Below are 21,186 nucleotides of genomic sequence, written 5' to 3'. Positions count from 1 at the left end.
CTGCCCGGAAGTGACGTGAAGAAAGCAGGGTCAACGAACCAGCCGTGCGCCGGAAGTTGCTGAAGAGAAAGAGCGTGCGGTGGGAACCGGTGGAGGAGGTTACGGTGTGACACAATGGTGAGTGTAGTTCTCTGTCCTCGGAATTGTACCTGTGGCTGTGGGGTTAAGAATAGAAGGTGCAGCCACATACCGAGTCAGACCATTGGTCTTCCCAGCTCAGGATTGTTTGGCAGCAGTTCTTCAGGGTTCTAGGCAGGCGTCTTTTCCCCAGTCTTGTCTGGAGCCGCCCGTGATGGAAACTGGGACCTTGTGCGTGCAAGGCAGATGCTCTGCCACCGAACTGCGGTCTTCTGCTTTTGCTTGTTCTCTTCTCTGGTCCTCTTTAGAGCACAGCCTTATGCATGCTTGCTCAGAAGTATTCAAAGGGGGCTGGTTTCCAGGCAAGTGGGCATAGGATGAATCCCTTCGTCACTGCTGTCTCGAGAAATGGGAGCTTTTCGGACGGCAGTGAACTGTTTAAGGGGCCCCCGGCTGTAAGGTGAATCGAAAGTATTTGAGGAGCAGATGCGGGAGTTTAGTTAACAGGTACATCTAGTGGTGGTGCAGATGAAGGTGAGCCTGCTGTCCATAAGAATGCTAGACTTTAGCCCTATTTATACGTGGTCTCCATTGCATGTACAATCTCTGTCCAGTGTACACATGTACAATTATTTACATGACCATCAGTGTGTGTACAGTAGTATGATGCTTATCTGTACTCTGGATTTGAGGGACCTGTGCCATGTGCATGTGTACAGACACTTCTACACATATATAATGTAAAGACTGAATTGAACTTTACTTCATCTGTCACATTTTGCTTTGTGTTAGCCAATATACTAAATCTCTCCTCTGGCACATTTTTGTTGCACCTTTCGTTCCTTTCTAAGTATGCTTTATGGATGGTCACTAGGCCTGGACAGATATTTGACTTTGAAGGGTCAAAGCCAAATCATGCGTACATTGCTCCTAGCCCCGTGTGGGGGCGGCTGCTCCCACCACTTATCTCCATGCAGAGCAGTCCTGTACACAGTGCCAGGAGGACCCTTAAAGGGAAGTGGGGCCATGGGAAGTCCCAGTAATGTCTTGAAAGGTACACAGGAAGGTATGCAAAAAGCACTGGGAAATGTAGTTCTTTGCAGCACTTTCCCCATAGAGCTCTTTGGAGAAAGGACTACAATTCCCAAAGAGCCCTGCATGCCTTCCAGAATGTTATTAGGACTTCCTGCATCTCTAAGGGCCCTCCTTAGTGCTGTGCATGGGACCCCTCCGTGCAAAGGTAAGTAGGAGAGCAGCTACCTACATGTGGAACCCAGAGCAATATGTACTTTGGCCCTTGAAAGCAAAATCTTTGTACAGACCTTGCAGTTGCATTCCTGGGTTAGCTCACTTTGTGTGGCATATGAATCTTGGGAAGGGAGCTCAAAAATGTATTGTTGAAAATAAGGTTTCCAGGTTAGAAATAAGCAACCTTGCAGGTGAACAGTGGTCATCCTTGAGCTGTCGTCTGCTGGAATTTAGGATTGCTTTTTAAAACTGGGAAAGGCTGTTGAGTGGGATTTTCTGGTGGGTAGGAACTTAATTTGGCTATAAAGACTTGTTAAGACTTGGCTCTGTCACCTATTGTTGTTGTTAGGGGTATACAGTAATAAAGAATGATATGTGCAGAGCTCCTTTTCTTCACCAACAAATTACCATAGCTAATGATGCATTTGGAAAAAGAGGTCAGGGTTTCTGGGTCAAAAGGCACAGCCTTTGTGGCCCCTCGGCTTTGGAATGCCTTCCTTGAAGAGCTTCGCCATGCTCCCTCCCTCAGTGTTTTTAAAAAACATCTTAAAATGCACCTTTTTAAGGAGGCTTTTAAATGCTCCTTTTTTCCTTATATCTGGTAGGTTGTTTAGCTTCTTATAACTTTCAGTTTTTAGCTTTTAAAATAACCTTTAATTTGAACCTAATAATGATTGTGGTTTTTAATCTGACAACTTTTAAAAAACTTATTACTTTTATTGTATCTTGTGTCTATCATATTGTTGTGAGCTGCCCCGAGCAGTAGTGCACTGGAGGGACAGGGTATAAATATTTTAAATAAATAAATAATGAATAAATAAAAGGCATAGTGAGAAAGGTGCCAAGGCTCAGGCCCACCCTCGAAAGAGCCTTGGCACCTTTCTTTTCAAAAATTAAGCACAGGCTGTGATGCAGGTGTGGAAAAATGTAGCGAGAGTTCTATGGTATTTCTTTAGTACAATTATTTTGTTATTTGATATCTTTCATTTCAGGGGAAACAGAAGAAAGCAAAGAAATATGCTACCATGAAACGCATGATCAGCCTACGTGATCAGCGCATGTGAGTCTCTTGATATTATTTTGTGGCAACTGAGAGCTTTGCATTGTTAGGGCGATAACATTTGTTTGTTAGTCATTTAATCAATTAATAATGAATAAATAAAATCAATTAAAAACCTTTTGATAGATCAAATATATAGCCCAATTTATTGCACAGCAGATTTTTTTAAATTCAAGTACTTGCAAAGCAACTGTTCTTAAATTTTACCATTCTTAGCAAAGAGGCAGACCGAGCAAAACCCAAAGAGAAAAAGAAGGAAGATCCCAGTGCAATCAAAGAGAGAGAAGTGTAAGTTCAAATACATCATTGTGTTCTATGTAGTACTGCAAAACTGTTTGTAGGAAATGGCAAGATTTTTGCCCAACTCTTCAACGTTTAGGCAGAGTCGGGAAGGAATCCTTTGAAGCCAATGAATGAGTTGAAGGGTTCATGAATGATTGCTTAATGCTACTGCAGAAGGTCATTTGGTCCAACCCATTGTAGTGTAAGGTCCATGTGTAAAACACTTTATTTAGATCACCCTACACAATCCAGGCAATGGTGTGTCACTGGTGCACTGCAAAAAGGTATTTATAAGTTAGGTACATAAGAACAAACCTGCTGGATCAGGCCCAAGGCCCATCTAGTCCAGTTTCACACAGTGGCCAACCAGATGCCTCTGGGAAGCCCAAAGGCAAGAGCTGAGGGCAAGCCCTCTCTCTTACTGTTACTCCTCTGCAACTCGTATTAAGAGGCATCTTGCCTCTGAGGCAGGAATTGGCCTATAGCCCTCAGACTAATAGCCATTGATAGATCTGCTCTCCATGAATTAAAGCCATCCAGGGTGGTGGCTATCACCACATCTTGTGGTGACTTAAGATGACTCATGGAAACAGCCAAATCATATGCTATTGGGGAAGGCAAAACACCTCCTGTGGCCTCTACAATTGGTTGCAGAAGAGAATGTATAGTGATAGCTCAGATTCTGAAAATAAATGAGCCCAGTCTCAAGGGGAATAGAGATGTTAGTGATTTACATTCTCTCCGCATTGTGTTATTTTCTCACTTCTCCAGAAGTGGGGTGTGTGAAATTCTTCATGGCCCCAATGGGCCACTGTTTAGGCATTAGCATTACCTTCATTTTATACCTGGATTTCCAGCACACCTTTGTTACCAGACTGAAAAAGAGTCTCAGTAGCTATTATATTCAAATAAGTATATTTAGGATTGTGTGTTAACATCAGGAAAATCTTGTCCTAATTGTTTCTGGGAGAGGTGAACATATGTTGTTATAGATCATCCACAAAACATTGCTGACCAAGCAAGTAATAGGACACATTGTATTTCTAGCTAGCATGTTCATTGCAGGTCAGTGGTAAGATGGCCAGTTTTCCCTTATTTTAAGGGTTGGTCTTTGACTGCAAATAACAGCGCTACAAAGAATGAGAATAAAGGGTTCTTTGGATGCACGCTCATTCTGTTTTGAGCAGCAGTTTTGATGTGGTTTCATTCTTTAATCAAGAAGAATTCTGAAGAATCAGTTAAATCCAAGTATGGATAAAAGCCTTGCCCCTGTATAGGTTTTTTCTTATTTTCTGATCAAGCAGACTAATCTCTCCGTAAAATATTAAAAATAAGACTATAAGGAGCTGATTGTTTTAATATGTGAATGAAAAGCCCATGACCCTTTTGCCTCAAAGTGATTTATGTATTGGGGGGGGGGTATCAGGACTCTGACTTCAACCCCCAAGAGAGGTTAATCACTTGAGCCAGGAAAGGGACAGAAGTTGTGAGCTGTGATAGCCCTTTAAATGTTTGGCAATACATCCTAAGCAGTTAACACAGCTTCTCTGATTTGGATGTTTACCTTCTGTGCATTCACAACTATGAGGGCTAGAATATTATCCTTAAAGTAAAAATTAACAGGAGTCCATGAGCCAAGGAAAGGTGCTTTAGGAGTTGCACACTATGTTTGGACAGTGTAAACTTTATATTTCAATGTTAAAGTAATGTGTCCTGTGTCTGTCTTTTCAGCCCTAAATATCCCTCCTGCTTGTTCTTTCAATATAACACTCAACTAGGGCCTCCCTACTATATCTTGGTTGATACCAACTTCATTAATTTCTCAATCAAAGCCAAACTGGACCTAGTGCAATCAATGATGGATTGCCTCTATGCCAAGTGTAAGTATCTATACCTGTTGGAGGTTATTCCAGAGTAGTGTCATAGTGTGGTAACTATGTAAAAAAATAAAGTTCGGTTATTGCAAGTTCAATTTATTATTGCATTGTTTTCCTTGTTTTCTAAAAAGGAAAGCAAGAACTTGGAGACCCATAGAGTGGGGCACCAGGTTCTCTCTTTCCTTATTAGTACCTATTGGGCTTGCAAGTGTCTGCTGTTTCTGGCACTGGGGGTGGGACATGTTTCACTGGAACTAGAGGCAATGAGACGGATGCAAAGGGGATGCTGGGAAAACATGTGGAGACATCTGGGAACTGTAACTTCTGGCATTCCCTTCGCACCTTCTCTGCATCCCTGTGGCCACCAGTTCCAGTGAAAAGCACCCCTGGTGCTAGGAGTACCTGCCTCCATGTGGTGCTGCGGAAATGATACATTTTGTCAGATTTAGAGATTCTGGGGGATAGTCCTAGATGCTTTACTATTACACTTTGCAAGTGTAGCAGTGTGTGTTAACACAAGCAGAGCTGCTGATTATTATGAAATACTAAACTTGAAATTAAACGTAGCATTGTTTCACACACACAAAACCCCAGCCTGCTACAGAGGTGTCACTGGCTTATTGTGACTTATATTGAAATGCTGCTGTTTCTTTATTGAAAGTGAAGAGCATGCAGAAATTATCAAATATTGTTACAGTTATGATCAAACAGGCCTCTGTTAACATTTTTCCTTCTAATAGATATAATATATATAAATTATTCACTAGATATAAAGGGTGATGTAAATAAAGATGACAAACCAACTTAACAGTATGCTGTTAAATGTTTATAATTCTTCATGATATTTCCATTAAGCTGTATGCTAAAGTTGATTCCCGCCTCTGGAAGATAGAAACCCTAGCATATAACTCATTGAATCTCTCCATGATTGATGGAGTGAAAGCAAGCATGATTCAGATATCTGAGCCCTAATATTTTATGTATTGGTCACCTATAGGTGTTTGTTGCAATGCAACTTAATGATACAAAGTTTATATTTCTGTAGGTATTCCCTGTATCACAGATTGTGTCATGGCTGAAATTGAAAAACTGGGACAGAAGTATCGTGTGGCACTTAGGTAGGGACTTGTTCACTGGATTCTCTTCTTCAATCTGTCTTTATTGTCTGAAGTATGAGTACAATAACCAACAGTGCACATTGACTCAGAATCTAGTCCCATTAAACTAGGCTAGCTTGCCACCTACTTCTTCTCCCTTTGTTCTCTAGGCAGGTCTTTGGTGTATGATACTGTTGGGGAGACCGCTTCAGGCAAAGTAGCAGATCTCAGTCTCTGCTGGGCAAAGACTCAGTTCTGCCATCCTTTCTAAGTTCGTAGTATAAAGGAACAACCAGGCATGTGGGAGAAATTTCTAGCAGGCAAATTCACCAGTTAGAGCAAGGTTTCAATTAAAGGCATTTATTCTGATAACGTATATCATTAGAAAGGGTTCAAGGTAGACAGCGGTGGGTGGGAAGGCTTTTCTGTCTTATCTGCTTATCAAATGTAAGAAAAATCCCAATGTGTCTTGATAGGTTTCTGAACTTAAATTCATATATCACCTGTGATGGAAGCAGTTTTGCATTCCAAAGTGGCTGTTAATTTTCAGTGCTAGAATCTGTAATGGTCTGGATGACTGAACTGAAACTAAAGCTCTGTTCAGTTAAGTTGGACAGACATAGGAACATTGGAGGCTGCCTTATACCGAGTCAGACCACTGGTCCATCTTGGCTCTGTATTGTCTACACCAGACCTGCTCAGCTTTGGCCCTCCTGCAGATATTGGCCTGCAACTCCCATTATCCCTGGCTATTGGCCAGTATGGCTGGGGATTATGGGAGTTGTAGTCCAAAAACAGCTGGCGGGAGCAAGGTTGAGCAGGCCTGGTCTACACTGACTGGCAGCTGCTCTTCAATGTTACAGGAAGGAGTCTCTCCCAGCTCCACCTAGGAGTAAACCTGGGGCCTTCTGCATGCCAGCATGCAGATGCTCTTCCATTGAGCTATAGCCCCATCCCCTAAGAGGGATATCTTACAGTGCTCACATGTAGTCTTCCTTCCAAATGCAAACCAAGGCAGACCCTAATTAGCAATGGGGACAATTCATTCTCACTACCACAAGACCAGCCGTCCTCCTCAGATGTTCTGGGTAGGTAGTTTAACTGACCAGGGATGTGGTGGCCAACCAGTTTTTGATGGGGTCATGCTCATCCTAAAGGATCAAGATTAGTTCTAGCTTTGCCGCTTGAGACTGGAAGGGCTTCTGTGACCTGCAGTGCCTCTCACCAGCTATGGCTGGTGCATCAGCTACAACCCCCTCAAACATCCATGTGTTTGATAACCTTGAGATTAGACTGCTGTAATGCACTTTATGTAGGGAGCCTTTGAAGACTTGTTGGAAATTTCAGTTAGTACAGAAAGCTGCAGCAAAACTGCTCACTGGGATTGGTTATTTTGATCCTGTGTCATCAGTTTTAAAATAATTTCACTGGCTGCTGGTTCATTTCCAGGCACAGTTCAAAGTGCTGGTGCTTACCCATAAAGCCTTAAACAGTTTGAGATGTAAACAGTGGGCGGGGGGTGGAAAGGGCAAAGTTGAGCAGGCCTGGTCTACACTGACTGGCAGCTGCTCTTAAGGCCTGCTACCTGCATGAGCTTGCTTGGGCACTTAGATCTGCTACTTGGTGGTCCTACTCCATGCCCCCTATGTCCAAAGTTCAGAGGGTGGTGGCAGGTTAGATGGCCTTTGGTCACAACCTCTCAACTCTAGAATTCTCTCCCCAAGGAGGCTCCCCTAACACCAACTGTTGTTATCTTTTCGGCACTAAATGAAGAGGTTGTTATTCATTTGTGCTCTTAGTTAGCTGTTGCTGGTTTTAATGTGATTTTATTTTCTGCTGTGCTGTTTTGCTTTTGCTTTTTAACTCTTGTATGCTGTCCTGGGAAAATGTTAAGAAGGGCAACCCAAACATTACATAAATAAATAATGTGATCTTAACAATCTTGGCACAGGCCACTTGCTAAGCTTGAAATAAATATAAATAGCAAAAAGCTTTAATGATACTATCCCTCTCTGAAAAACTAAACAAAAATCTAGGACTAAGTTATGACTCCTGGATTGTGACCTACATATTTGAAGGGTCCCTAACGGGAAGGGCAGAAAAGGTTGTTTCAGGAATTTCTTAATACTTTTCTTCTACTTGGTCAGTTGCCTAACTTGGTCCTTTCATAACTTTTCTGTTTGATTCCAAAGGATAGCCAAAGACCCACGATTTGAACGCTTACCATGCACTCACAAAGGAACCTATGCAGATGACTGTTTGGTGCAGAGGGTCACTCAGGTATCTCCTGTTCTAGGATTTTCTGTTTTCTATTGCTATGCAAGTGTATATAGAGCTAATTGATTTATTTTGATTGTAATGACTTGCAAAGAAACTTAATTAAACTCAGTTTCTTTTCAAGTCATCACAACACCCCCTTTTGTAGCTTATATTGTCTACAGGAAGAAAATATCGATATTGCAAATAGTTGATTAAAGGATGGCAGATATTTTTTCTTCAGGACTCTAGTCTTCTTGGAGATTCTGAATAGGGAGGGAAGTGAGACTTGATATATTTGTGCAAACCTGGATTTTCTGGAAATATGTATCCTCCGAGCCCAAAGGATCACAAACAGGGGTGCAGCTACACTTGACGGTGGTGGTGGGTGCGGGAGACAAATATCCCTGGGCCCCTGAGGGAAGGGATGCAGCAGCTGGGTGACAGCTTGTTCTTTGCTCTCCCCCTCACACTTCCATGAAGAAGGAGGCAGGGGCCCGTCTTCACTTTTTGTCCCAGGGCCCACTCCAGTCTTGCTGCATTGCTGATCGCAAGCATTTCGATAGTTGTCTCCGTAAAAGATTGAATCTGCCCTTTTCCCACCACAGCACAAGTGTTACATAGTGGCTACTGTAGACAGAGACCTCAAGCGGAGAATACGGAAGATCCCTGGAGTTCCAATAATGTATATATCCAATCACAGGTAGGTGAGCTCCAAAGTGGTAAGAAATTATCTGATGATAAAATCAAATTGCAGCTTATCTTATTTATTTATTTGATTTCTATACTGCCCTTCCAAAAATGACTCTTTTGTAATGTTATACTGTATATAGTATTTTCTGAATCTCTGCTGGCATATGCAATTGTATATTTGATTGATTAAGTGCCGTCAAGTCTGTGTCGATTCTTAGAGACCACATAGATTCCCTCCAGACAATGGTATATAGCCTACCAGTATAAGGGAATGGCTTAATAGTAATAAAAACTACAATTTGTTTAAACTTGCAATGATTCCATTCTAAAACCTGATGAGGGAGTGAGCTATCAACACCAACTGATCTAGATTCATATGGAATTGTCTGTTGATGGTTGATACTACGAGAGGCAGATTCTACACACTAAGCCCTTTTACCTCTGGATTTGCTTTTTCCCCCTCTCACATTGGATGAGATTTGCCTCAAGGCTTATGGCAGTGTGTGGACAGAAGTCAGGGTTATGAGATGTAATAAGATAAAATAGATCCAGAGTTCAGATAACTGCTCACAGGTATCTATAACCAGAATGAACAGGTGGAAAATTCTGGAGAACAATCAGATATATCATCTGAACATTAATTTTATTTGTTTTGGGTTGTGTTTATACTGCCTCTCAGACTGAGATCTCTCAAAGCAGTTCACATGAATTTAAAAGAAAGTATACATTCAGCAAATATATACCATAAAATAACTACACTCCATAAACCAGAATAAAAACAAAAACCTAATCAGATTGTGTATGTAGTCAGTGGGTAGCTAACCTCCAGTCCTTATCTCCAAACTAAATGACGCTTAAGTATATATATATATATATATATATATATATATATATATATATATATATACACACACACACACACACACACATCACCTTGTTAATGCTTGCCACTCTATCCCTTGCCCATCCTCTGTCATCTGCCTCTCTGTTGAAAGTGTGATCTGTAAGCTATTTGGGACAGGGAACAATCTTCTGCCCCCTTCCCCCCCCCCATTACTCTACTCCAGTAATCTTCACTATTTTTCAGGCGGGGGCCACTTTGGTAAAAAAAATCCTCAGTGTGAGAGCCATTTTCCACACTGCTGAACTCTGCACTCTTCTCAATGCTGGGAAGGCCAATTAAAAGGGATAGAACCCTCTCTTAATTGCTTTGTGGAGAACATGCTGGGAAGGGCTACACTTCTGAGCACATCATATACACCTTCCAAATGGTGCAAGAGCTCGAGAAGGCACCATTTCCCTTAAAAGAGACCCATTAGCAGTGGGTAAAGTGCAACACTGCACGGTGGGAACAGTCACCTCCACATGGTGCCAGAGGGGCTGTGCAGTGTATTCAGCTTCAGCCAAAGCTTTGCACAGCCTAAAAAAACAATTAGGGAGTGTCACGTAGGGTTGAAGGGAGCTGCCACTGCCACCTGCACCATACACTATATAAATAACTTTACTTCAGTATCTTCTAATAAACATAGCCCTGGTTAAAACATGCTCTCTGCTATTTGCATGCCTAAATTCCACTTGGCTAGCTAGAACATTGTTGTTGTTGTTTTTTAATGTTCTGCACTTTTAACTCCTATACTATAATATTGTAAGACCTCTCATGTACTCAATGAATGCTACAGAGAAAATGTGATGAGCCACTTAACAGGAGGTTTGTTCTGTCTTGTTCTAGGTATAACATTGAGAGGATGCCTGATGACTATGGGGCCCCCCGATTTTAATCACCCGTTGGAATGAGTCCAAAATAGGCCTGCTGCTCCACATTCTAAATCCTGAGCCTGTTATAAGGTTCCTCTGTTTCTAATTCACTTCTAATTAACTTGTTCAGCTAGTTAAGTAAGTGAACTGATTTCATGGAGTTTGCTTCTTGGAGAAAAAAGCATATTGAATTTCTTCCCTTGTTCTGTACTCTGGGATAAATAATTCCTTATGGTTTAGATAGAGGCTTTTGGGAATGTCTTCTGTATTTGAGTTCTTTTTTGTACTGAAGCTATCTTAATTAAAGTTTCTCATGACACTTCTGTAGGAAGTGTTGAGAGGGGCCCTTCAAGGGAATATATGCAGAAATTTGGTGTCTTGCTTGGACCTATGGAAATGCAGATCATTCTGAAAATCTTTAATCTGCAAAAAGGCACGTTTCTTGGACACTTCCAGATTCAAATGTTTCATTTTCAGTCAGCATTCTAGTGAAGCCATATCAGCAATATTAAAACAGTTCCATTTGTAGTTTTCAGGGGGTATAATCAACTCTGGAAAAACAATAAAGAGAAGTTAGCTTAAAATCTGGCTAATATGTTTGGTGTTTTTTTTCCTTTGATGGCTGCTCTTTAATATAATAGAGTCCTTATACCTTTAAGGTAAGCAAACCTGTCCATTTTTTATTGTACATATAAAAAGGAATTTGGATGTAATGGTATGGCTGATTTTTATTAACGAGTTATGCAAAAATAAACAAAACAGTATAAATAAAATGGATCAACTAATTAATCTTATCCAACTGTTTTCTTTGCCTCACAAACATGCTGTGTATTTGTGTCTTACACAAATAAAAAACCATCTCAACATATTCCGTCTGCTTCTCGAGAGCCAGTGCAGCATAGTGGTTCAAGCATCAGACCAGGGGATTGGCTTTGAATCCCTATGAAGCTCATCAGGTGTCCTTGGGCCAGTCATTTTCTCTCAGTCTAACCTACCTCACAGGATTGTTTTGAGGATTCATTGAGAAGAATATATGCTACCCTGAACTCCTTGGAGGAAAAATGGGATATAAATGGCATACATGCAGCTGTTTTCTCCCAAAAATCCTGCATTTCGTATACAGGCACAATGTAAACGTCTCTGTTAGTAGACTTCTTTCTGATTATGGAGAAACCAGAGTCCAGTTCAAATATGTATGAAAGCTGTAGTTGATTGCTTAATTTAGCTTCATAAAGCTTATATCGATGTCAGATCAATATTTAGCAAAATCATGTCTCTTGGATTCACAGAAAAGAGTGGACTGGATACAACCTTGTAATAGTCTGATGCTGAGTTATGCAGTTTCCCCCTGTTATACTAACCCAAGGGATTTCTGATTGTAAAACAGATGTAGCTTTTGCAGAAGAAGTCAAAATGGATTTTGACCACTGAAGAATGGTAGGATTCCAGTTTTGTATGTTAAATTTAAATCTGAACATTAAAGGGCAGCTTTTTTGCATTAATTTACTTTTCTCACTTTATGCAAATTAAATTACAAACATATCTGTTTGCAGGGTACTCTGTTGAGGAGCAGGTGAGGGGATGTGGGTGGGGATGTGGAGTGGCTGTGGTCTATAAGAACAATATCTCCCTTACCAGGATCCCTGTTGAAGTGTCTGACTATATAAAATGTATTAAGTTGGGGGACCAGGAAAAGACTGGGACTTTGGTTGGTGTAACAATCACCCTGCTGCCCAGCAGAGTTCTTAACTGAGCTGACTGACTTGGTCTCAGGCTTGGTGTTGGTGTCCTCCAGGCTTGTGGTGGGGGACTTCAATGTTCACTTCAGGACCAGTTTGTCCAGGGTGGCTCAGTAGTTCATAGCAGCCATGAAAACTATGGGCCTATCCCAAGCGGTCTTGGGACAGATGCATGTTGCTGGTCACACGCTTGATCTGGTCTTTCACTCTGATCAGGATGGTGTTCCATGGGTGGGGACTCCTGTGATTTCCCCATTGTCATGGATGGACCACCATCTGGTTAAGGTTGGAATTACACCCATGTCTCATCTCCACAGGGGTGAGTGGTCTATTTGTATGATCTGCCCAAGAAGGTGATTGGATCCAATAAGATTCCAAGAAGCCTTGGAAAGATTTAGTGTTGGCTCTGCTGGTGATCCTGTTTATGCCCTAGTGGAGAACTGGAACAGCAAACTCACCAGGACTGTAGATATGATTGCTACTAAGCATCCTATCCGACCCATTTCAAAACTGGCCCCTTGGTACACAGAAGAACTACAGGGGCTGAAGCAGCAAAGTAGACAACTGAAGCACAACATAGAGTGCATTGGAAGACCTATGCTCAGGCCATACGTCTGGCAAAGAAGTGACTCTTTTCTGCCCATATTGCACCCGCAGACTCACATCCAATGGAGTTGTGAGGGTTGTGAGAGGGTTAGTACATGCCCCTCCTCCCTTGAATCAGAATTTGGAACAATCAATTATCCGCTGTGATATTTTTAATGAGTTCTTTGTGGATAAAATCTCTTGTATTTGGGCAGAATTAGACTCTGATCCCACAATTACTGCAGTGTCTGATGTGGAGTGCAAAGCTGGATCAGTTTCAGTTTGTGACTCCTGAGGATGTGGACATGCTGCTTGGAATGGTGTGGCCTACCACCTGTTCTCTTGACCCTTGTCCAACATGGCTTATACTATCAGGAAGGGGGGGTAGTTGTAGAAGGCCTGGTAGATACTATAAATGTTTCACTGGGGGAGAACAGGATGCCCCCTTGCCTTAAGACAGCAGATTTTAGACCTCTTCTGAAGAAGCCTGCATTGGATCCCTCAGAATTAAGCAACTATAGGCCTGCCTCCAACCTTCTGTGTCTGGGCAAGATAATTGAGAAGGTAGTGGCTTCCAGGCAATCTTGGAAGAAACCGATTATCTAGATCCATTTCAAACTGGCTTTCAGATGGGCTATGGGGTGGAGACTGCCTTGGTTGGTTTGATGGATGATCTTCAATTAGGAATTGACAGAGGGAGTGTGTCTCTTTTGGTCTTTTTGGATCTCTTGGCAGCTTTCGATACTATGAACCATAGTATCTTTCTAGACTGTTGGAAGGGGTTGCAGGGTGGGAGGCTGTGCTTTGCAGTGGTTCTGTTCCTATCTCTCAGGCAGATTCCTGATTGTGTTTCTTGGAGACCGTTGCTCTTCAAAATCTGGACTTTCCTATGGTGTCCCTCAGGGCTCCATATTGTCTACAATGCACTTGAATATCTACATGAATCTACTGGAAGAGATCATCAGGAGATTTGGTTCAGGGTGTTATCATTATGCTGACACCCAAATTATTTCCCCATGTCAACTTCATCAGGAGAAGGCGTAACCTCCCTAAATGCTTGCCTGGAGGTAGTGATGGCCTGAATGAGGGATAACTGCATCCAGATAAGATGGAGGTACTTAATGTATGGGGTTGGAACTTGGGAGATTATATTGAGCTGACTGTTCTGGATGGGATCACACTTCCCCAGAAGGAACAGGTATGCACTCTAGGGGTGCTTCTGGATCCAAACTCCTCCCTGGTGTCCCAGTTTGAGGTGGTGGCCAGAGGTGCTTTCTATCAGCTTTGGCTGATACAACAGCTGTGTCCATTTCTTGAGATAAATGACTTCAGAACAGTGGTACACACGCTGGTAACCTCCAGACTTGCATTGTGTTCTATGTGGGGCTGCCTTTGTACATAGTCCAGAAAATGAAGATGGTACAGAATGCGGCAGCCAGGTTGGTCTCTGGGTCATCCTGGAGAGACCATATTATTCCTATACTAAAAGAGCTACACTGGCTACCAGTAGGTTTCCAGGCAATATACAAGGTGCTGGTTATAACCTATAAAGTCCTAAACAGCTTAGGCCCTGGGTATTTAAGAAAATGTCTTCTGTACTATGAGCCCCACCACCCAGTGAGATCATCTGGAGAGGTCCGTCTGCAGTTGCCACCAACTTGTTTGGTTGCTACACAGGGACGAGACTTCTCTGTTGCTGCCCCGAGACTCTGGAATGCACTCCCAGTTGAAATAAGAGGCTCCCCATCTCTGACAACTTTTTAAGTCTGTAAAGACTTATTTTTTAACTCGACTGTGGTTTTAAGGTTTTTTATTTTTAAATCTGTTTTTTTGTTGTTGTAAATTGCCCGGAGATGGAAGTTTGAGGTGGTATACAAATTTGAGAAATAAAGTAAAAATATGCCAACAGAATATTTGCCTGGAAAATTTTCAAATACTACAGTAAATGACCTACTCTATGTTTGTGGATAAGGTCAGGAAGAGGACATTATCCATCCTTTTTAATAGTACTATTTAAATAATTCACCTAGGTCACCTTTATTATTTTAATTTTCTGGTTCCAAGTTGTGTGGACTGCCAAAGGGAGGAGTTTATTTTAAATGAGCAGGAGAATTTTATGACTTGCTTGGTGACTTGTATAATTTTGGGTTTTTTAAAGTTTATCTTTTATTTGTATTATAATGACCATTGGCTAGAAGGGAAGCAAGTAATGAAAGTCAAGCAGCACAGTGAAAAAATCGGACTGCAACTAAATGTAAAGAAGACTAAACTAATGACAACAGGCATAGCAACCAGCCTCTGAATTGACAATGAAGACATTGAAGTGGTGGACAGCTTCTGCCTTTTAGGATCGATCATCAACAGTAAAGGATCCAGCAGTCAAGAAATACGCCGCAGACTAGCACTTGGTAGGGTTGAAATGAAGGCCTTGGAAAGGATATTTACATGCCGTGATGTGTCTATACCTACAAAGATTAGAATTATTCTGACAATGGTTTTTCCTGTGACACTCTATGGATGTGAAAGCTGGACTTCGAAGAAGCAAGACAGAAAAAGCATTGATGCTTTTGAACTTTGGTGCTGGAGAAGACTTTTGAGGATACCATGGACAGCCAGGAAAACAAACAAATGGATCATAGAACAAATCAATCCAGGATTTTCACTCGAGGCACAAATAATCAGGCTCAAACTATCCTACTTCGGACACATTATGTGAAGATCCAGCTCCCTTGAGAAGTCCATAATGCTGGGGAAAATTGAAGGCAAGAGAAGAAGAGGACGACCAGCAGCAAGGTAGATGGACTTGATTACAACAGCAATGAATGCACCACTGAGAGACCTCAAAGGCCAAGTTAAAGACAGCTCATCCTGGAGAGAATCTTATCTATGTAGTCGCTAAGAGTCGACACCGACTTGACAGCACTTAATCAAGAAGGAAAGCTTACTCAAAAAAAAAAAAAAAAAGCTTATTGCCTGCTGGATGCATGATTCTGTAGAATTCTTCAAACAGTTGGGGGCACTGCTTTAGCAGGTGAAAGGGGTCACATGGTACCCCCAGGCAGGAAGGCTTGCCCTGGTACTCCAGGAGCTAAGCACACTGCCTGACCCTAGGATGTGAGCGTTCAAGTATCTTACTCCTGGATCTGGGAATGCAATGCAATATAATCAGTTTTCTTGTTGCCAGGGCTGTAGCTATAATTGAGCAGATGGGTTCAAAGAACCTGGGGCCCCAGCTCCACCTCTACCTATTTTCTTCATCTCCCGAATGCAGAGGGGCCTCTGGAGAGAGGGATGAACACAGGCCCCCTCTCCCCAGCAACCACTTCTCTCTAATTTTTTTTCATCTATGCAGAATGAGTTTTGTTCTGGGCAGGAGTATCAAGGCACTGTGTGCACACATGCATTCAGAGTGGGACTATCCTGATTCAAACTGAGCGGGATCTAAAACTAACTGAGCGGACACTAAAAAAACCTTGTGAGCGCAGGCATGTGCACAAGCCTTAGATTGGGAACACTGCTAGCAACGCCCCTGCCTGTTGCAGTACCTCTGCTGTAAGCCAAGGGGTTTCAAACTTATTGGGCTACAACTCTCATCATCTCCAGCCGCAATGGAAATGTGTTCAACAACATCTGGCAACCCAAGTTTGAAAACCCCTGCAGTAAAGCTCAGATGCTTCAAAAAGCAGTAGAGGAGCAGGACAACATGGTACATCTTTACTGGTTCCAGCCACTCAATCCTCCCCATTTTGATTTGCACCTCAAAGACCAAGTGTGGCTGCATGCAGGGTAAGTTCGAACAGAGCACAACTTGTGACATTGCACAACATCACTGATCACGTGGCATGCCTGTTAAGGTATCACCCTGAGGTTCCAATTGCCTAGCTTGGAGCTTGAGCCAGACTTAATTCTGGTCTTAAACCAGAAGATTTTTAACTGAATATGACACACCACTAGTGTGCATGCATCAATATTACAAGATAAAAGAATTCTTGACAAATCTGTTTTCACCAAACACTTTGCTAAGCTAGTAAAGGAGAAGTCACTAAGTTTTTATTAACTAGCATAAAAACCCATTTCAGAAGGGTTATATTGTATCCATTGCTGAGTGGTTTTTCTTTAATAATAATAAAAACTCTTGCAACCTGATCTGATGAACACATTTTGAAATAGGTTTCACCAGAATCAGTATCATTCCCAAGTAACAGAGGTAAGATTAGGGTGTAAATCTATTTCATTCCTAGAATTCAAGTAGGAAAGAAGCTGTATCTGCAGTAGTCTGACAAAACAAACAAAAAACAAATACTGATACCCACCTTACATATTTTGATGTTTTGTCTGTGTTTAAGGTATGCTTTATCACTGTATATTTGTTCTTCCTCTTCTTTTTCCTTCAAATAGTCCATCTTCCCTGTTTCCTCCCCAATCCTTGTCCCCAAAAACATACAGAGGTTTTGAGTGATGCCAGCCCCTTCTATGCTTCAGGGTGCCTTCAAATAACATTCAATGTGGAATATTATTTCTGACTTCTTCCAGTTAAAAGTTCCGTTTTATCACTTCAGCATTTGCAGTGGTTAATTTTTAAGAGAATTTGAACTACACCACCTGCTTTATGCCATGATGAAAGAAAGAATTTTTCCTAAGCACTGCTACTATCACTACTGCTTTTAAGTGAAAAAGTTCTCAAAGTGGCTTACATAGAGGGGGAGGAGAAGAATAGTAAACACCAATACTACTCATTTATTGCTTTTGCTTGAAGTAGATTTTATGGGGGAAAGGTATATTTTCTGCAAATATAAGAAGTTTACCACAAACCTGAAAACTACATGTTTTTTAATTGATAGTGTTTGTTTATATTTTATTCAATATACTACAAACCTTAACAAATCAATAGCTCAACAACCACTAGCTTTTGGGTCCTATGAGTGAGAGAGGGAAGAGGATGGAGAATTACTCAGGGGCAGAGTAATTATGCAAAAACCTTAATGACCATTTTTAAAAAAAATTTGCTTGATGACGTCAAGGTGGCATCATTTATATTTTATAAGCATACCTGAAACATAAATAATCAAACTAAATCTGGCAGAAGGGAATTCCAGGCTTTCTGGTATCAAAACGGGATTGGTAGCTATCTTGACTATGTAAAGTTAATCAAGGGTCCGAAGATGGCATCACTCAAATTATTAATTCACGTAATGCTGTCAGGCAGAAATTTTACTGAAAAACATTAGGTGTGGAATGGACCATACTTTAACTGAAGCGCTGCAGCGGGTCATAAGGCCCACATCGGCTTTGTTTCCATCTATGTTATCCCACCCAGGTATAGCCAAAGGGTCACGGTAGTCCAGCGGGCGACGCTGTAGCTTGTCTTCCAGCCTTTAGTGCCGAACCGGAACCACTCTAGATTTGAGAGACTGCACTCTATGGCTTTGGCGGGCCAGGCCCCTCAGTACGCAGGCGCAATAGGCCGCACGCTCCTCCGTTGCCGCCCGCCTGTAGTGGGGCCTGTTGAAGCCCGGTATTCCGCTCCAGCCGACGCCGTCTGAGATCCGCATCCTGGCTCCATGTTTCCGACGTGGGGTCTGTATGGGGCGGCCCCGGGGCCCTACCCTCCGCCGCCCACCATGATGCCGCCACCGTTGCCAGGGCCTCCGCCGGCTGTGCTGCCTGCCACCCTGCCGCCGCAAGTCCCGGTGGTGCCGCCGCCGGCGCTGGCGGGCTACGCGGCCTCCTCGGTCGCTCCTGCGGCCGCCGGCGGGTCGGGCTTTCTGAGCCTGCAGGAGCAGCACTTAGCCCAGCTCCAGCAACTCCAGCAGATGCACCAGAAGCAGATGCAGTCGGTGCTGTTGGGCGGCCCCCCTCCGCCCGGCGCGCCTCCCCCGAGCCTGCCCCCGCCTCCCTTGCCCAGCGCCTCTGCCCCCGCTGCATCCTGGCAGCCGCCGGTGCCCACCGGCCAGTCGCCATTACGCAGCTATCAGAAGCAGTTCAAGCACCGTGACCCCCCACCTCAGCCCCGGGAGTCGCAGCTCCGCAATCCCCCGATGCCTCCTCTACCTCGGGCAGAAGAGGTGGCAGAGCAGCCCCAAACCCACGAAGAATGGCAGCCTTCAGTCCCCACGGCCAGCCCCTGCATGGATATGGACATGGACCTGTCCTCTCCACCCCAGTCACCCGACCAGTCTTACGAGACCCCAGTTGAAACTGAATCTTACATGCCCCCCTCGCAATCTCTGCCGTCACAGACTCACACCCCAGCACCCCAGTCTTACCAGACTCATTCGCAGCTGTCTCAGGCAGTTCCACAGACCTTTTCAGAACTTTCCTCGACTGCTCCTCAGCCTTACCTGCCCCATTCTCAGTCTTACCAACCCACTTCTCAGCCATCTTCCCAACCAGCCCAGTCCAGTCCTCCACCACTCACCCAGTCTGAATCTCGCTTCACCTCATCCCAAATTACTCAACCCACTCCTGAACCCCAGGAGTTAAGACAGGGCAGTGGCCAGGACTCAGATATCAGGTGTGAGCGGCAGCAAAGCACCCCACATGCAGATCCCTCCACAATGAACCCCCAGGTAAGAATAAAGACATGGTATTTTGTCTTCAGGATGCAAAATCTAGCTAGATATGGGATCCAGTTATAAAGTTTACTTTACAATGGTGGTGTGTTAACAAAAGGTACAGTTGAAAAGATGTAGTTTTACAGATTCTCATTTGCACAGGAAGCATACGAGTTAAAATTAGGCCATGGTGTCCAAAGGTTCACTCCATTATAGATTACTTTTTTAAGCTTGTGAATTATGTCATGGTTCTTGTATACTACTATCAGGTATGGAGGTTGTTTGATGAATTACATTTTTATTGAACAAGAAGCAGTTCTGTTTAGAAAAAAATGTGGAATTCACATAGTAGGTCATTGTGTGATCACACACACTTGTTTTTATGCACTTATGTATTATTATTATTATTATTATTATTATTATTAATCTGATTTCTATACCACCCTTCCAAAAATGGCTCAGGGCGGTTTACAAAGAGAAATAAAACAAATAAGATGGCTCCCTGTCCCCAAAGGGCTCACATTCTAAAAAGAAACATAAGACACACACCAGCAACAGTCACTAGAAGTACTGTGCTGGGGGTGGATAGGGCCAGTTACTCTCCCCTTGCTAAATAAAGAGAATCACCACGGTAAAAGGTGCCTCTTTGCCCAGTTAGCAGGGGTTACACACAACAAAGTTAGTTCTTTGTTGTACAAACAAATGTAGAAACAAATGTACACACAACAAAGTTAGTTCTGTATGCTCACATGTGGTCATCTAACCTAGAGTTCACATTATTTCTTATTAGGAAGTTTTTTTAATGCTATGTTAAAAACTCTGTGAATCAATCTTCAGGCAACTGCATTACTTCGATTTAATAGTTTCTAAGCATACATGGTTATTTTTCAGGGCTTAACATGAGCTATAGAGCCTCACATTTAGCACCTGTTTGAATGTGAGGGAACGTGTAAAATAAAATAACATATACAGTTTCTGAGCTTGAGCAGAATGCTTTCTTGCCTAGGGATGTGCACGAACCTGTTCAGAGGCCCTTTTATGGGCCTCCGAACAGGTTCAAAGACTTGGAGGTTCAACGTTTGAAGGTGGTGGTGGTGGTGTCACACTTTAAGGGCGGGGAAGGTGCACTTATTCCTCCATCCGCTTTCCCCCCCGCCAGCGCTCGGTATTTGCAAAGTCTTACAGGGCAGCAGCATACCTCCCTGCTGCCCTGTCCACTCCCTGGCCAGAAGTAATTGGCGCTCATGTGCATGCTGTGTTCACACACATTGGGTGGGCTCGCGCGCAAGGATGCCCGGCATGCACATGCATGCCAGCTACTTCTGGCTAGGGAGTGGACGGTTGGGCGGACAGGTACGCTGCCACCCTGTAGGACTTTGCAAATACAGAGCGCTGGGGGGGGGCAGAAAGAGGGATAAATGCACCCTCCCTCACCCTTAAAGTGCTGCACACACCCCGCCATCGAACCACTCCCACCTGGTTCCGTGCACATCCCTATTATCTCCCTCATGACTGAGAAGCACAACCAGTCAGTCCCCCACAGATATGGGATTAGTAGTGTGCATGGTTCGGTTCGGGCACAATGTAAAAGCCCTCTGGACCGGTTCGGAAGTCCGGTGGTTCGGAAGGGCGGGGGAGTGTCTCTTTAAGGGGGTGGTGGTAGTACTTCTCCTCCTCCCTGCTGCCCCTGCCCCCATCGTTGTCCTTCTAAGCCTTAAACGGAGTACAGCTAGCAGCGCGCATGCGCCCCGCGTGGCGTGCGCACTTGTCTCCGCTGCTGGTGCCCGTGTGCCGCATGATGTATGTGGCGCGCGCGCGCCAGCGGCATAGACGAGCGGGCGCATGCGCGCCACTAGCTGTACTTCGTTTAAGGCTTAGAAGGACGACGACGGGGGCAGGGGCGGCAGGGAGGAACTCTGCTGCCCCAAGAAGATTTTTAAATGCACCAGCGGCGGGGGGGGG

At 43.4% G+C, this 21,186-nt stretch overlaps 2 protein-coding genes and 1 long non-coding RNA gene across 7 annotated transcripts in view; 2 read left to right on the top strand and 1 right to left on the bottom strand.

The window, feature by feature from the left end:
- The first annotated feature begins 5 nt into the window (after positions 1–5).
- FCF1 (FCF1 rRNA-processing protein) lies at positions 6–11,140 on the top strand. The gene is made up of 8 exons (XM_053307386.1): positions 6–117; positions 2,319–2,386; positions 2,603–2,674; positions 4,400–4,548; positions 5,591–5,663; positions 7,835–7,922; positions 8,507–8,601; positions 10,321–11,140. Exons 1-8 carry the CDS (start codon positions 115–117, stop codon positions 10,367–10,369), a joined length of 597 nt encoding a protein of 198 aa, XP_053163361.1. The 5' UTR covers positions 6–114; the 3' UTR covers positions 10,370–11,140.
- LOC128349982 (uncharacterized) lies at positions 10,750–17,102 on the bottom strand. Its single transcript, XR_008319102.1, has 2 exons — positions 16,984–17,102; positions 10,750–10,897 (listed from the first exon to the last, which is right to left on the bottom strand). It is a non-coding gene; the product is annotated as an uncharacterized LOC128349982 (long non-coding RNA).
- A 989-nt stretch (positions 17,103–18,091) lies between these two features.
- The window catches only part of YLPM1 (YLP motif containing 1), a 110,923-nt gene continuing 107,828 nt past the window's right edge, over positions 18,092–21,186 (top strand). For 3 of the 5 annotated variants that reach the window (XM_053307325.1, XM_053307331.1, XM_053307308.1), the window contains exon 1: positions 18,095–19,239. In XM_053307325.1, coding sequence (XP_053163300.1) covers positions 18,232–19,239 — 1,008 coding nt within the window. In that variant the 5' untranslated portion in view covers positions 18,095–18,231. Of the gene's footprint in view, positions 19,240–21,186 lie in introns of all 5 variants that reach the window. The other 2 variants (XM_053307318.1, XM_053307341.1) reach the window with 2 other exon arrangements.

Source organism: Hemicordylus capensis, chromosome 1 (assembly GCF_027244095.1).
Source record: "Hemicordylus capensis ecotype Gifberg chromosome 1, rHemCap1.1.pri, whole genome shotgun sequence".
In the NCBI taxonomy this organism is placed as follows: Eukaryota; Metazoa; Chordata; class Lepidosauria; order Squamata; family Cordylidae; genus Hemicordylus; species Hemicordylus capensis.
Note: the sequence above shows the minus strand (reverse complement) of the source record. Positions and strands in the feature narration are given on the sequence as shown.